Genomic DNA, 11,337 nt, shown 5'->3' with positions numbered 1-11,337 from the left:
ACCTTGCAGGGCTCTTTTAAAGATAACTGGAGAGCAAAACAGTGAAAGCATCACACAAGTGCTAAGAAGGGTTAGTGTTAACTTAGAAAACACAGTGGAGCACACAACCAGGAAGCCGGAAACGGGTCAGACGAGGCGACTCTGTGTGTGAGAGGGTGGTGTGTGTGTGTTGCAGTGTGGCGGGAAATTGCAGATGACGCCGCTGCCCCTCCGCCCTCCTCCTTCCCCCACCAGCCACAGAGCCCCCCTGCTGCTCTCAGCTGAGGTGGGTGTTCTGCAAGGGGGAGGTCCCAAGCTCTGGCAGAGCCTCACTTCCACTCTGGAGCTTTTCTAGGCGACATTGCACTTGAATAGAGGCGAACGGCATAACCCAAAGCGGGCGCTTCCATGTGAGGCACTCAGTTGCAGCTGAGGAGACTTTCTGACCCCAACAGAAATAGATTATTCGTTTTATTCTCTGTTCTTCTCCCCAGGGGGGATCCCAGGGGGTGTGGGTCAGGAGTGGGCGGGTGATTGGCCCAGGGCCATCCAGTGGGCGGGGATTTGAACGCAAGCCTCTAGAGAAGCAAGCTGACAAGAATCCACCCTTGGGGGTTTTCTGTTCCTTCCAGGCTTTTAAAATCGGAGCGGGATGGGGGAGCCACAAAGCAGACCGTTTATATAGTAAAAGGCATGGAACCGTTGCAAACCTACACATGCAAGCAAAAGGTGTGGCTGCCGCCCTCTGCTGAGAAGAGGAACCAGCAACGAAGCGGCAGAGCCGATGGTTCTGGCACAAGCCTTCCACCAGTGCTGCGGGGGTTGGTTTTGTTTTCTTGATCGCAGGAGCACCTGAGTAAATGAGCCTACGGCACGCAGGGTGGCCACGTGGGGCGGTGCTGAGCGTCTCTGAGCCAGCGGAGCCACGGGTCAGGCGGCAGCAAGCGGGGGGCAGGAGCAATGCGAAGCCACCAAACACTCTTGGCTTGTCCTCCAGGGGTTACTTGAGCCCACTTGAAACCAAGGACAGACCTGCCATTTGCGTGACAGCAGAGCACCCCTGAGCATCCCACAATGGTAAATCCCAGCCCTCCCCCACAATGACAGACAGGGAAGCCACTGCAGTCAAGTATACATGAGCCAGCTCCTTTTGCTTTCCCTCACCCTAACTGCAGAATCACATTACGGAAAAGATAACGCCTCAAGCACAGCCACCAATCCCAGCAAGTCACAGCCCCTCCCACCAGGGGCCAGCAGACACGCCTCTCCCCACCTCCCCTGCGGCCATTTCCCCTCTGCTAGTGAACTTCTACCCAATGGTGGTGGCCTCCGGAGAGGTGGCCTGAACTTGGGGAAGTCCCCCAAGAGGTGACCCAAACTCAGGCACCAAGGGGGCTGGCCCAGGTCCACAAAAGCTCATCACTCAACTAGAGTCTTCCCAGGGCTAAAGGGGGGAGGGGGGAGACCCTGGCAGCAAGCTCTTTTGGGGATGCCTCCCAGGCAATGCCAGTCTCTGGATCTACAACACCCACCCCCAGGGCAAGATCCTAGAACGGACTGGCAGGAGAGACACGGAGAGCGGCTCCTCAGGCCACGGTCCCGAAGCCAAGCAGGAGGGAGCGCTGCTCTTGAGGGGGCCAGCATCTCATTCTGCAGAAGGAAACTATTTGGGAGGAGTGAACCAAGAAAAATCACTGGGGCAGAAGAAGGGGAGGGGCTGCGAAAGGGGCAGGTGCAAACCCTGTGACAAATCTTTCAGGCTCTGCGGGGGGGGGGGAAGGGGGGGATCATGTGCATCAGTAATAAAGATTAATCATTTTGAATGGAAAGTTTTGAAGTGTTAAAAAAACCCTTTATTGATGTGATACTGCATGTATTTCTAACGGCACTGAACTGTTAAACCATCTTGAACTTAGAAATGCCAAAGCAAACCACACGGCTGCTGCCCAGGAGGTCCTGGCGTGCCCAGAGAAACGTTGCCAAGCCCTGGCCCACAGCCCCACTCTGCTCTGACTCCCAGACAGCCCCCCCTGCAAGCTGGGTCCCTCTGGCCCCTGACGCTGCAGGAGCATCACTCCCCCGCCCCCCAGAGGCCCCCCAGGGCCAGGCAGACAGGACGGCAGTTCAGGTGACTCCCAAAGGAGAAGCAGTTGCCGCCGCCCCCCGTCACCAGGACCCCCTCCTCCTCCGGCAGGAAGACGCTGCTATGGCTGTGCAACATCAGAGGCCGCTCCAGCACCGCCTGCAAGGGAAGAGCGGCCCGTGAGCAGGAGGCAGGGAAAGCGGCAGCAGCAGCAGCAGGCAGAAGGAGCAGCCCAGCCCAGCCCCCTCCCCTTCAACAGACCTTCTGCTCCTCTATGCAGGCCTTTCAAGGGGAAAAAAGTTTCCCCCCAAGTTGCGGAGGGAACGGCAGTGGCGTAGTGGTTAAGAGCAGGAGCGTTCTAATCTGGAGGAATGGGTTTGATTCCCCGCTCTGCCGCCTGAGCTGTGGAGGCTTATCTGGGGAATTCAGATTAGCCTGTGCACTCCCACACAAGCCAACTGGGTGACCTTGGGCTAGTCACAGCTTCTCGGAGCTCTCTCAGCCCCACCCACCTCACAGGGTGTTTGTTGTGAGGGGGGAAGGGCAAGGAGATTGTCAGCCCCTTTGAGTCTCCTGCAGGAGAGAAGGGGGGGATATAAATCCAAACTCTTCTTCTCTTCTTCTTCAAATAAACAAGAATAAAACCATGAAGAATGTGGCTTGGGCTGGTTGTGGAAGCACATGAGCCTTCACAACAGAGGCAGGGATGCCTGCAAGAGACCACCCAACCCAATGCAAATTCTAGGATCAAGCACAGGAACGAGTGAAGGGGCAAATCCAGGAGTCCAAGGAACGCTCGCTGAGCATCAGTGCCAGAACAGCCCTGAGCTCTGGGGCAGGGAGGTCTCCACAGACCTCAGCAACCCCCACCCCCCCATGGCTGCCACTCACCGCGTCGATGTCGTATTCTGCAGTGAATCCTGTCGCCAGCTCAATCACCGCCACGCCCGGCACAGAGGGACCATGAGACCAGACTCCGCCCACCAGCAACAGCTTCCCACGGTGCGCGTGAGCCGTGTGCGAGTACCTGAGGCAGAGACGGTGAAAGAGGACCCAGCTGTCAGCCATCCCACCCCCATCTCGCCCTCAGCGTGGCAGCCTTCTGCCCATTCGAGTGGCTGCCAAATGCTGCAGGTGGGCACCTCGAGACGAGGGGGCTGTCTTGGGCTCTGGCCACTGACCTGGGCACGAGCGGGGGCCTGGTCTCGAGAGGGCACCACCGGAAGCCGTTCTCTACTGGCTTCAGATGCAGGACAGCGCCCAAAGCCCTTTCTGTTGAGTCCAGACCACCGGCAACGAGGACGCCGCCTGCCCAGCCACACGCGCTGTGCGAATGGCGGCCAGCGGGCACCGGACCCTCTACGGGAATCTGAAAAGAAAAGAAGAACTCAGCGAAATGGAGGCCAAACACCACCTCCACCCCCACCCCCACCCTCGTCACCTGCACAGGCCCAAGAGAAAGGAAGCCGTGGCAGAGGGCTGTGCCAGCCGGAGGGCCTGTCCTCCAAGGGATGTTGTTACAGGTCAAGCCCAGAGGGCCAGCCCAGAGAGCGTGCAGAGGGCGGGGCCCTAACACTGGCCCTGCTGGCAACCCCCCAGAGTCGCCCCCCTCAACCGGAAGGGGGCTTTGCCTGGCCCATACCTGTCGGCAACGGAGCTCCCGTGCGTGTAGGAAGCACCAGTCGGCCAGCACGGACTGTCCTCTGCCGCAGCCACCATAAATGAACAGGTACCGCTCCCCTAGAAGGACAGCAAAACACGAACAGTCCGTGCCATCACAATGGAGCCCTGTTGGAAGGAGAGCCCAGACACGACGACACGCACGACACAGACCCTGTGCCCGTCTCCCTGACGCCTGCCGCCCGCAGCTCCCGGCCCTCCTTGCGTCAGCCTCTGACGAATCTACTGAACATTTGCCTCCCAGAGAGCCAGACGGCTGGCCGATTGTCTCCTCAGACTGACAGCGACGTGGCCTCTCAGTGGAGGAGTTGGGGACTGAACCAGCCACCTCCTGCGTGCCAATCAGGGGTTCTGCCACTCGGGCACACCCCAACCAATGGACAAAGGGCAAGGGATTTATGGGAGGGAGGAGACTCAACTGCCCCATCCCTGCCCCCATCCCTGCTGAGCAGAGAGCAACACCCATGAGGAGAGAAAACAGGGTGTCTCCTCCCCCCAAGCCTTCAATGGATCCAGGCTTACTTTGATGCAGCAACGTGAGCACACCAAGGATCTCTGGGTGGGGCGGGGCCCCTCCAGATGGCAAAGAAGTCCCCCCCCCTTACCTTGATGCACAACTTCAGTTGCTGAATGTCTCCAGCGAGACAAAGCCGAGCCCTCAACAGGCGGCAGTCGAGAGAGCTCCACGACCGGGCAGCTCAGGGGGGCCCCGCAGCCGTCTGCCTCCAACAGTCTCAAGCCATAAGGCTCCCGGGCAGGGCTTGCCGGCGACTGGCGCCCCCCCACGGCAACAGCCCAGCCTGGCTGCAGAAGCGTCACCGTGTGGAACAGCCGTCCATCTGCAAGGAGAACGGCTCAGGCTTCAGGCAGGCAGGCAGCAGGGGGACGTTGGGCGGGTTACTGGGAGATCTCCATGGGTGGGGGGGGGGGAGTGAGGAGCCCTCCAGTGACGCCCTGGGAATCAGTGTGGTGCAGTGATGATGAGCAGGTGGACTCTAACATGGAGAACCAGGTTCAATTCCCCATTCCTCCACCCAAGAAACAAAGTCTTATCAGGTGAACCAGATTTGTTTCCCCATTCCTCCACCTGCTAGGGCGACCTTGGGCTAGTCACAGTTCTCTCTAACTTCACATGGTGTCTGTTGTGGCGAAAGGCCTCTATAAACTCCTCTGAAGAGAAGGGGATATCAACCCACAATCTCCCTCTTCTTCAGGACCTGCTGTGTCAACCACTGTTTGTTTCTGCCCCAGTTGGCAGAGAACCCCCCGAGTTCTGACCCTGAGACTGGGCAGGTTCTTGCATCACCCTCCACACTTCACCAAACTTACAATATCAATGGCCAGAAAGCCCTGTGGGCCAGCTACCCCCTCCCCCAGCTCCCTTCCCGTCACACCCCCCCAAAGCCCCCCCTCTTCACTCCCATCTTCCCATCAGCCTCTGTCCCCTGTCAGTGTTGCGCAACCAAGCCCGGAAAGGTCTCCACCCTGGGAGGGGGGTCACCCTGGAAGTCATCCCAGAAACCAGGCCGGTGGAGGGAGACACAGCTGGTGCCCTCTGCAGAACAGACAGAAGAGAACAGCTCCTTGGCATGCCCACAAAAAAGATGGCCTCCAAGGGGAACAGAGGCAGCGGCCCACAGTCATGCTCCCTGCCAGCACCACACATGGAGTCACCACACACACACACACACACACACACACACACTTACCCCAGGCTTCCCCAGACTCGGCCAGGCAGACGTCACTATGAGTCCATCTGTCTCCATCCTTGACCAGGGCATGCAAGTCAGTCAGGCGGCAATGACGGCCACCGTGGCTGCCGAAGCCTCCTGTGGTCAGGATCACGTGCGGTGCGATGCGCAAGGAGCAGTGGCCGTATCGTCTCAGGCCAGTGATTCCCGTCTCTGCCGTGCAGACCGACGCAGGCACCGTTCCCACAAAGCCAGGGAATTCTGCCAACAAGAGAGAACCGACAAGCTCATCGCAGGACTGTGGGGTCCCCAACCTGGCTGCTCAGCATGAGCCGCACCGCTATTTTCCCCCTGCAAAGCGAAGGGCCGCAACGCTGGTCTTCCAGGGGCCGCTGTGAGCCCGACTGAGCTCCGCTCACCATCCCTGAGCGGTTCGACCACACTCGACTTTTTCACCAAGTCTTGGGCACACACCCCCCCCCCGCCACAAGAAACATATGTCAGGCTTCTGAGTGGTGCCCAGCCAAGCATCAGAGGTGGCCAGACCTCTCTGACAGCAGAGTTGAGGGACTTCTCCCCAAAAGTCAGTCCTGTGAGGGTCAGCCAGTGATAGTCTGCATAAATTTCATCTCAGTCACAGTCCAAAATACGTATTTACTCAGCCAGCGTACCAGGACAGTAGCAGAGTGTCCCATTATGACCAGTTGTGTGTGTGTGTGTGTGTGTGTGTGTGCCCCCCTCCCCCCTGGCGAGTACTCTCTTGGCGGCCTCCCAGCCACATACTAACCAAGGCCAACCCTGCTTATTGTCAAGATCTGCGCAATCTGGGCTAGACAGAGTCATCCAGGCTGCGCCAGGCCTATATAGTAAGGTTTTTTAAAAAAATAAGGTGGCCACAGCCTATGACTCTGAAGCTCTAGCTGGGAATTCAGTGAAATCTACGTTTTGCCCAAAAATTCTCAGTAAGACACTTGGAAGTGGTTGTTCGTGCCTTGATGTCAATATAAGTAGAATGAGAATGACGTGTGTGGTTACACAGGATGGATTTCGGGGGGGGGAGGGGGCCAGTTGTGTGCATGTCCTGAGCAACGTTTGAACCTGGCGCCCTCCACACCAGCAGATGCCCCACGACCAAGTCATGGCCCCTCCCTGTGATAAGAATGGAAATAAATTCAATCTGCCCTTTTCCTGATTTCCTTCCCTGCTTCTTTGACCCACAGAATTGTTTGCGCTCGTAGCAGTTGTAAGACGACAGGACAGAACAACCAGCCTCCCGCTGGGCCAGGAACGATGAGGTTGGCCGGCTCAAAAGAAGCCCCCGTGAGACTGTGCCCACAGGAGGAGACCCCCGCCGAGAACAGGCTCCAGGGCCAGAGGCTTCCGGGGAAGGGAGGCGGCCGGCCTGCCTGTCTTGACTGTGGGCCGTTTCCCTTCTCTGGAAGGGCTGGAACATAGAAGGGCTGGGAGCACCAGGAAAAATAAAAGTAAAAAAATATTCAGGACTGAAGAGACCCCCGAGAGTCCCAGTTGGCGAAGGGTGCCAGGAAACCTTGGCCTGCCAGAGTCTTCTGCCAGCAGGGCTGAGACCCTCTTCCCGCCCCCCACCCACCCCCACCCACAGAGATGCCATCGCTTGGCAGCTCTCAGCCTCACCAACCCAGTTTAGTAGCAAGAAGTCAACTGCACCTTTCTCTTCCACGCCAGGAAACACGGGAGCCCGACGTAGCCCCCCTCCTCTCGATGCAACCAGGATGAAATAGTGGGAACACTTCAGGTGCCATTCCTGCCAACAGAGCGGGGAGGGGACACTGGCACCACTCCCTGCATGCTCAAGACCCCAGCTGTGCCCCTCAGGGAAGCCCCCACGGCCACAAACAAGCCAGCCGGCAGATTGGCTCAGTGATCCAGTGATCCAGTGATCCAGTGACCCCCGACACACACTCAGAGTCAAACACACACCTGGGCCCACTCTGGACCCCCTGGTTTTACAACACTCCTTCCCCCACCCCCTTGAACACCGGCAGCCTCCACTGACAGGGGGGCCCAAGAGCCAGGAGGCCAGCAGAGGAGGTCATTCACTGAAGAGGGGAGCCCCCCCCCATCAGAGGGACGTTCCACCTCCTGGTGGTGCCCACTTGCCAGACCTGCTCAGTCAGGGATGGCTCAGTGGAAAAGGAAGTCAGGAGTCTGTGTGCCCCCCACCCACCCACCCCCGGCCTCTTCACCAGGTGCATGAAAGTGGCTGAACAGCCTCAGCCAGACCAAGGCCAAAAACAGGACTCCTCCTCCTCCGGACAGAGAAGAGAAGCCACACGCCCCAGAAGTGCCACCAGCGACACCCAAACACGGGGTCAGTGGCCAGAGAGTAGCCTGGCATGACCACCCACCCCTCCATGGACCAGCTGGGCCATCAAGACTCAGACCAACGGCCAGCCTGGACAACTTCATGGCCAGAACGTCTTTTGAGCTCCGGAGACCTCCAGCCGCCAGGACAAAAGGGGGCTGTTGCAAACACACGCAGGCAGGGAAGGGCTGGGCGGTGGGCCGGGGTCTGAGCTCTCCCGTCAGCACAGCCTCCCTCCAGACGCAGTTGCTCAGTTTGCCACAACAATCTTGGCCGGCACAGCTTTGGCCAAACCTCCCCTGGAGCCCCCAAGCCCTGAAGCCCAACCTCAGCTGCAGCGGCAGAAGGTCCCGGATCACCTCAAACTCATCAAAGGGCTCTAAGGCCTGGATCCTCCGTCGCTCCTCTCCAGAGACAAAGCAGTCAAAGAACTCGTTCATGTCAACGGCGTGACACTCAGCCCAGCCCTGCAGAGAGAACCGCCGGTCTCTAAGAAGCAACCTCCGTTCAAAGCACACCTCCACCTGCCCGTCAGAGGCACATCCAGCTCCAAGCAGGGGCCCCCCGGGCAGCTCTCGGCAGGGCCAAGGAGAAGGGGACCAAGGGAAGCGCTCCTACGCCTCCCCCAGGTGCAAGCCCCCCACCTGCCTTCTGCAGGAAGCGTCTCCGCTGGGCCTTGAGGTCAGAGTACTGGGCCAAGGAACAGAGCTGTGAGTTGCACCGTCTGAAATGGTTTTGCATAACACGCCCAAAAGGATCCCCGGGGTGGATCTGCTCGTAGAGGACGAACCACGCCTGCGCGAAATGCCTGGCTGCCCACTCGATCAGGGCATCCGACCTAGAAGACGTTGTTGTCACGGGAGGAAACACACGGCACGTGAATCACTGGCAGCCTCCAAAACCTAGTGAATCCAGCAGGAGCAGCAGCACAATGACAACAAATAGCAGCAGCATTAAATCCAGTGCTTTTCGTACAGCCGCCCACCTTATGGAAAACACCCAGGTGTTCTTGGTCTACTTCACTTCAGGATGGGAGCGGCCAGGTGTGCAGTCAGGGCTCCCACGGCAGCTCACTGACTTGGCTCTGTAGCGAGGGGAACGCACCTGCTCTCGCGCCCATCACTCCTGTAAACACGGGGCTGTTCTCTGGCAAAGTCTGACCGCTCCAGTAGCCACATGCACTAGAGAACAAGGGAAACCCACACACCTTCCCACCTCCATGTAGGTGAGCACCACTTCTGCCAGCAGCATGGTGGGCACTCGGGGGTCCAGGCCAGCCCCAGACAAGGCCTCCTCCAGCTGCGGAAGCTGCGCAAGATCCACTCCCAGCAGCCTGTAGTCTTCTCCTGCCAAATGGACAGCTCCTAGAAGAAGAGGCAGCGGCACGATCAGCCTCCACCCACCGCAGCTGCCGGACCAAACACAAGATGCTGCCCCACATCCCGTGTGCTCAGAAATGCCTGTCAGGGCCAGAAGGAAGGACACGCTCCCTGGAAAGAGAGCTTCCCTCCGCCTGCGCATGTGTCTCTCTCAGCAAAGCAGCCATTATGTTGCGCTTCGGCGTTCCTTGCATTGGCCCAACCAATAGGAACGTCGCCTCGCCGGTCCTGGGGTTCCACGGCCGGGTTCTGTCCCGGCTGCCTGTTCCCAGTTCAGAAAGCAGCAGTCTATCCGGGATGCTCCCGCAGGACACCTCGGCCCCGGCAGCTCAAGAGCCGCCTGCCCTGCTAAACCGGGGGGGGGGGGGGGGGCCCCATGCAGACCCACAGGGCTGCTCTTTGGTGGCCGGCCCTTTGCTGGGGTCCCCGCTGGCCACTTGGGGAAGGGGCTTGCTGCCCAGGCAGCAGTTCCCGGCAAGGACGCCCTACCCGACTCCTGCTGTGAGGTCCGGTGCCCGGCCACAGCGGCCAACTCCTCCTGCGTGGCGATCAGGGCCGCTTTGTGGCGCGCCACGTCCGGGAAGTCGACCTCGAAGAACGTGACTCCCCCCAGCAGCCCCTGGGCCTTCAGGCAGAAGTAGAGCGAGTCCAGGCCGGCCCCCAAGGAGAGGATCTGTGGGGAGAGGAGGCCGGGCAGCGTCACCCTCCTCGGCTCAAACCCGCCCCCCTCTGCCCCCTCCCTCTCGGGGGTCTCACCTGCCTGCGCCCCCCTGCAGGGGCCTGCAAGAAGGCGGTCGCGCAGTGGCCCACTGCTCGGGCGCGAATGTAGTAGCCTCTGCGGAGGGAGACAGTCAGAAGCCGGCGCAGCTGAGAGCAGGAAGGGGGGGCGGGGAAAGGGCGGGGGGTAAAGCCGGGAGACCTCCCGCCCCCACCTGGAGCCCGGGAGCGACCCCAGCGGGGGAGGGAGGGAGGGAGGGAGGGAGGGAGGGAGGGAGGGAGGGACGGGGCTGCTGCTCACCGGTGGACGGCGGGCGCTCGGCGGGCGGCCCCGGGGACGAGGCGGAGGACGAAGCGGTCGTCGGTGTAGCCGCGCTGGGCAGCCGACCTCTTGCTGGCGGCGCTGCTGCCCCCGGTGCCCCGAACCTGCGCCCGGGAGAAGGGGGGGGAGGAGGGAGGGGGAGGGGTTGAGCGCGGAGGCCGCAGCAGCAGCACCAGCACCAGCATCCCCCGGTCCCCCCCTCCCCCTCCCCCCCCCAACCCCCCCCAACGGGGACTCACCGCCGCATCCCGGCAGCGCCGCCGCCGCCCCATCAGGAGGGGAGGGGGGAGGCGCGGGCGGAAGCGGCGGCGGCCGCCACGTGGGGAGGAGCCGCGCCATAGAGGCGGGCTGCTGCGGGCCAGAGCGCCTCCGGCCCGGGAGGAGCAGAAGCGGCGGCGGCGGCAGCAGCGGAGGCTCCCCCCGCCCCCCCCCCCGCACAGGCAGGCAGGCAGGCAGGCAGGCTGAGCGCAGCAGGAGGAGGAGGGGAGGGCCCCGCAGGAGATGGGGGGGGTTAGGGGCTGCGACCCCTTCCCCCCCCCCCCCCCGGTCCTAACTGTGCGGGGCCGACGGGGCCGGGCGCCGGATGCACGGGGGGAGGGGCGGCGGGGGCCCTGCGGCTGGTCTGCGCGTGGCCACCCCTCCCCCGTCCCCCCCCCGCCCCCTTCTCCGCTCCGCCTTCCCTTCGCACACCTGGTTGCATCCTCCCCGCCTCCAGCCCGCCCGCCCGCCGCCGCTGGCTGCTGTGGGGGGTCCTGCTGCGCCCACCTCGGTGCCCGAGCCCCGCCCCAGGAGCGCCCCGCCCCGCCCCGCAGACTGAGGTTGCCCCTCCGGCGGCGATGCTCGTTGCGGGAGGCCTCGGCTGCCAAACTGTCCCTGCGAGCAAGGCCGGGCTCGGGCTCTTCTCTCAGGTGTTAGCGGGGGGGGAGCACTTCGCATTGGGGGGGGGGACGGAAAAGAGGCGCCGCCGCCGCTGCTGCAGGTGCTGCTGAAGGCGAGGAAGGCCTCCGGGTTGAACCAGCCAGAGGGGAGGGTGGGCGAGATGATCTCCAGGGGCCTGGCTGGCTGCGAAGACCGTCCCGTCCGCCCCTCTGTGTTCATGGAGACGGGAGGGCATTGGGGGGACCATGCACGTAGTTAAGGGG

At 61.4% G+C, this 11,337-nt stretch overlaps 1 protein-coding gene across 2 annotated transcripts; it reads right to left on the bottom strand.

Moving 5' to 3' along the window:
* Positions 1-1,809: 1,809 nt before the first annotated feature.
* Positions 1,810-10,928, bottom strand: LCMT2 (leucine carboxyl methyltransferase 2). 2 transcript variants are annotated; one of them, XM_048494972.1, is made up of 14 exons: positions 10,435-10,576; positions 10,175-10,299; positions 9,913-9,991; positions 9,646-9,829; positions 8,985-9,141; positions 8,426-8,615; positions 8,137-8,244; positions 7,120-7,216; positions 5,452-5,694; positions 4,348-4,581; positions 3,705-3,802; positions 3,244-3,431; positions 2,954-3,089; positions 1,810-2,221 (listed from the first exon to the last, which is right to left on the bottom strand). In XM_048494972.1, exons 1-14 carry the CDS (start codon positions 10,465-10,467, stop codon positions 2,051-2,053), a joined length of 2,043 nt encoding a protein of 680 aa, XP_048350929.1. In that variant the 5' UTR covers positions 10,468-10,576; the 3' UTR covers positions 1,810-2,050. The 2 variants fall into 2 exon arrangements, with proteins under 2 accessions (XP_048350929.1, XP_048350930.1); XM_048494973.1 differs by lacking the exon at positions 9,913-9,991 and having other exon boundaries at positions 10,435-10,928.
* Positions 10,929-11,337: the final 409 nt, after the last annotated feature.

The sequence above is a fragment of the Sphaerodactylus townsendi genome, linkage group LG04 (assembly GCF_021028975.2).
Source record: "Sphaerodactylus townsendi isolate TG3544 linkage group LG04, MPM_Stown_v2.3, whole genome shotgun sequence".
Taxonomy (NCBI): Eukaryota; Metazoa; Chordata; class Lepidosauria; order Squamata; family Sphaerodactylidae; genus Sphaerodactylus; species Sphaerodactylus townsendi.
The sequence above is the reverse complement of the archived record's forward strand: the minus strand, read 5'-3'. Positions and strand labels throughout refer to the sequence as shown.

Bases quoted from the DNA above. Each gene is read 5' to 3' on its own strand.
- LCMT2 (XM_048494972.1), bottom strand. From the start codon at position 10,467: ATGGGGCGGCGGCGGCGCTGCCGGGATGCGGCG. The intron at 7,217-8,136 runs GTGATCCGGGAC...CTCTGTTGGCAG, and splicing joins AGCCCTTTGATGAGTTTGAG to GAATGGCACCTGAAGTGTTC. The intron at 3,803-4,347 runs GTAAGGGGGGGG...CTGTCCTTCTAG, and splicing joins AACTGAAGTTGTGCATCAAG to GGGAGCGGTACCTGTTCATT.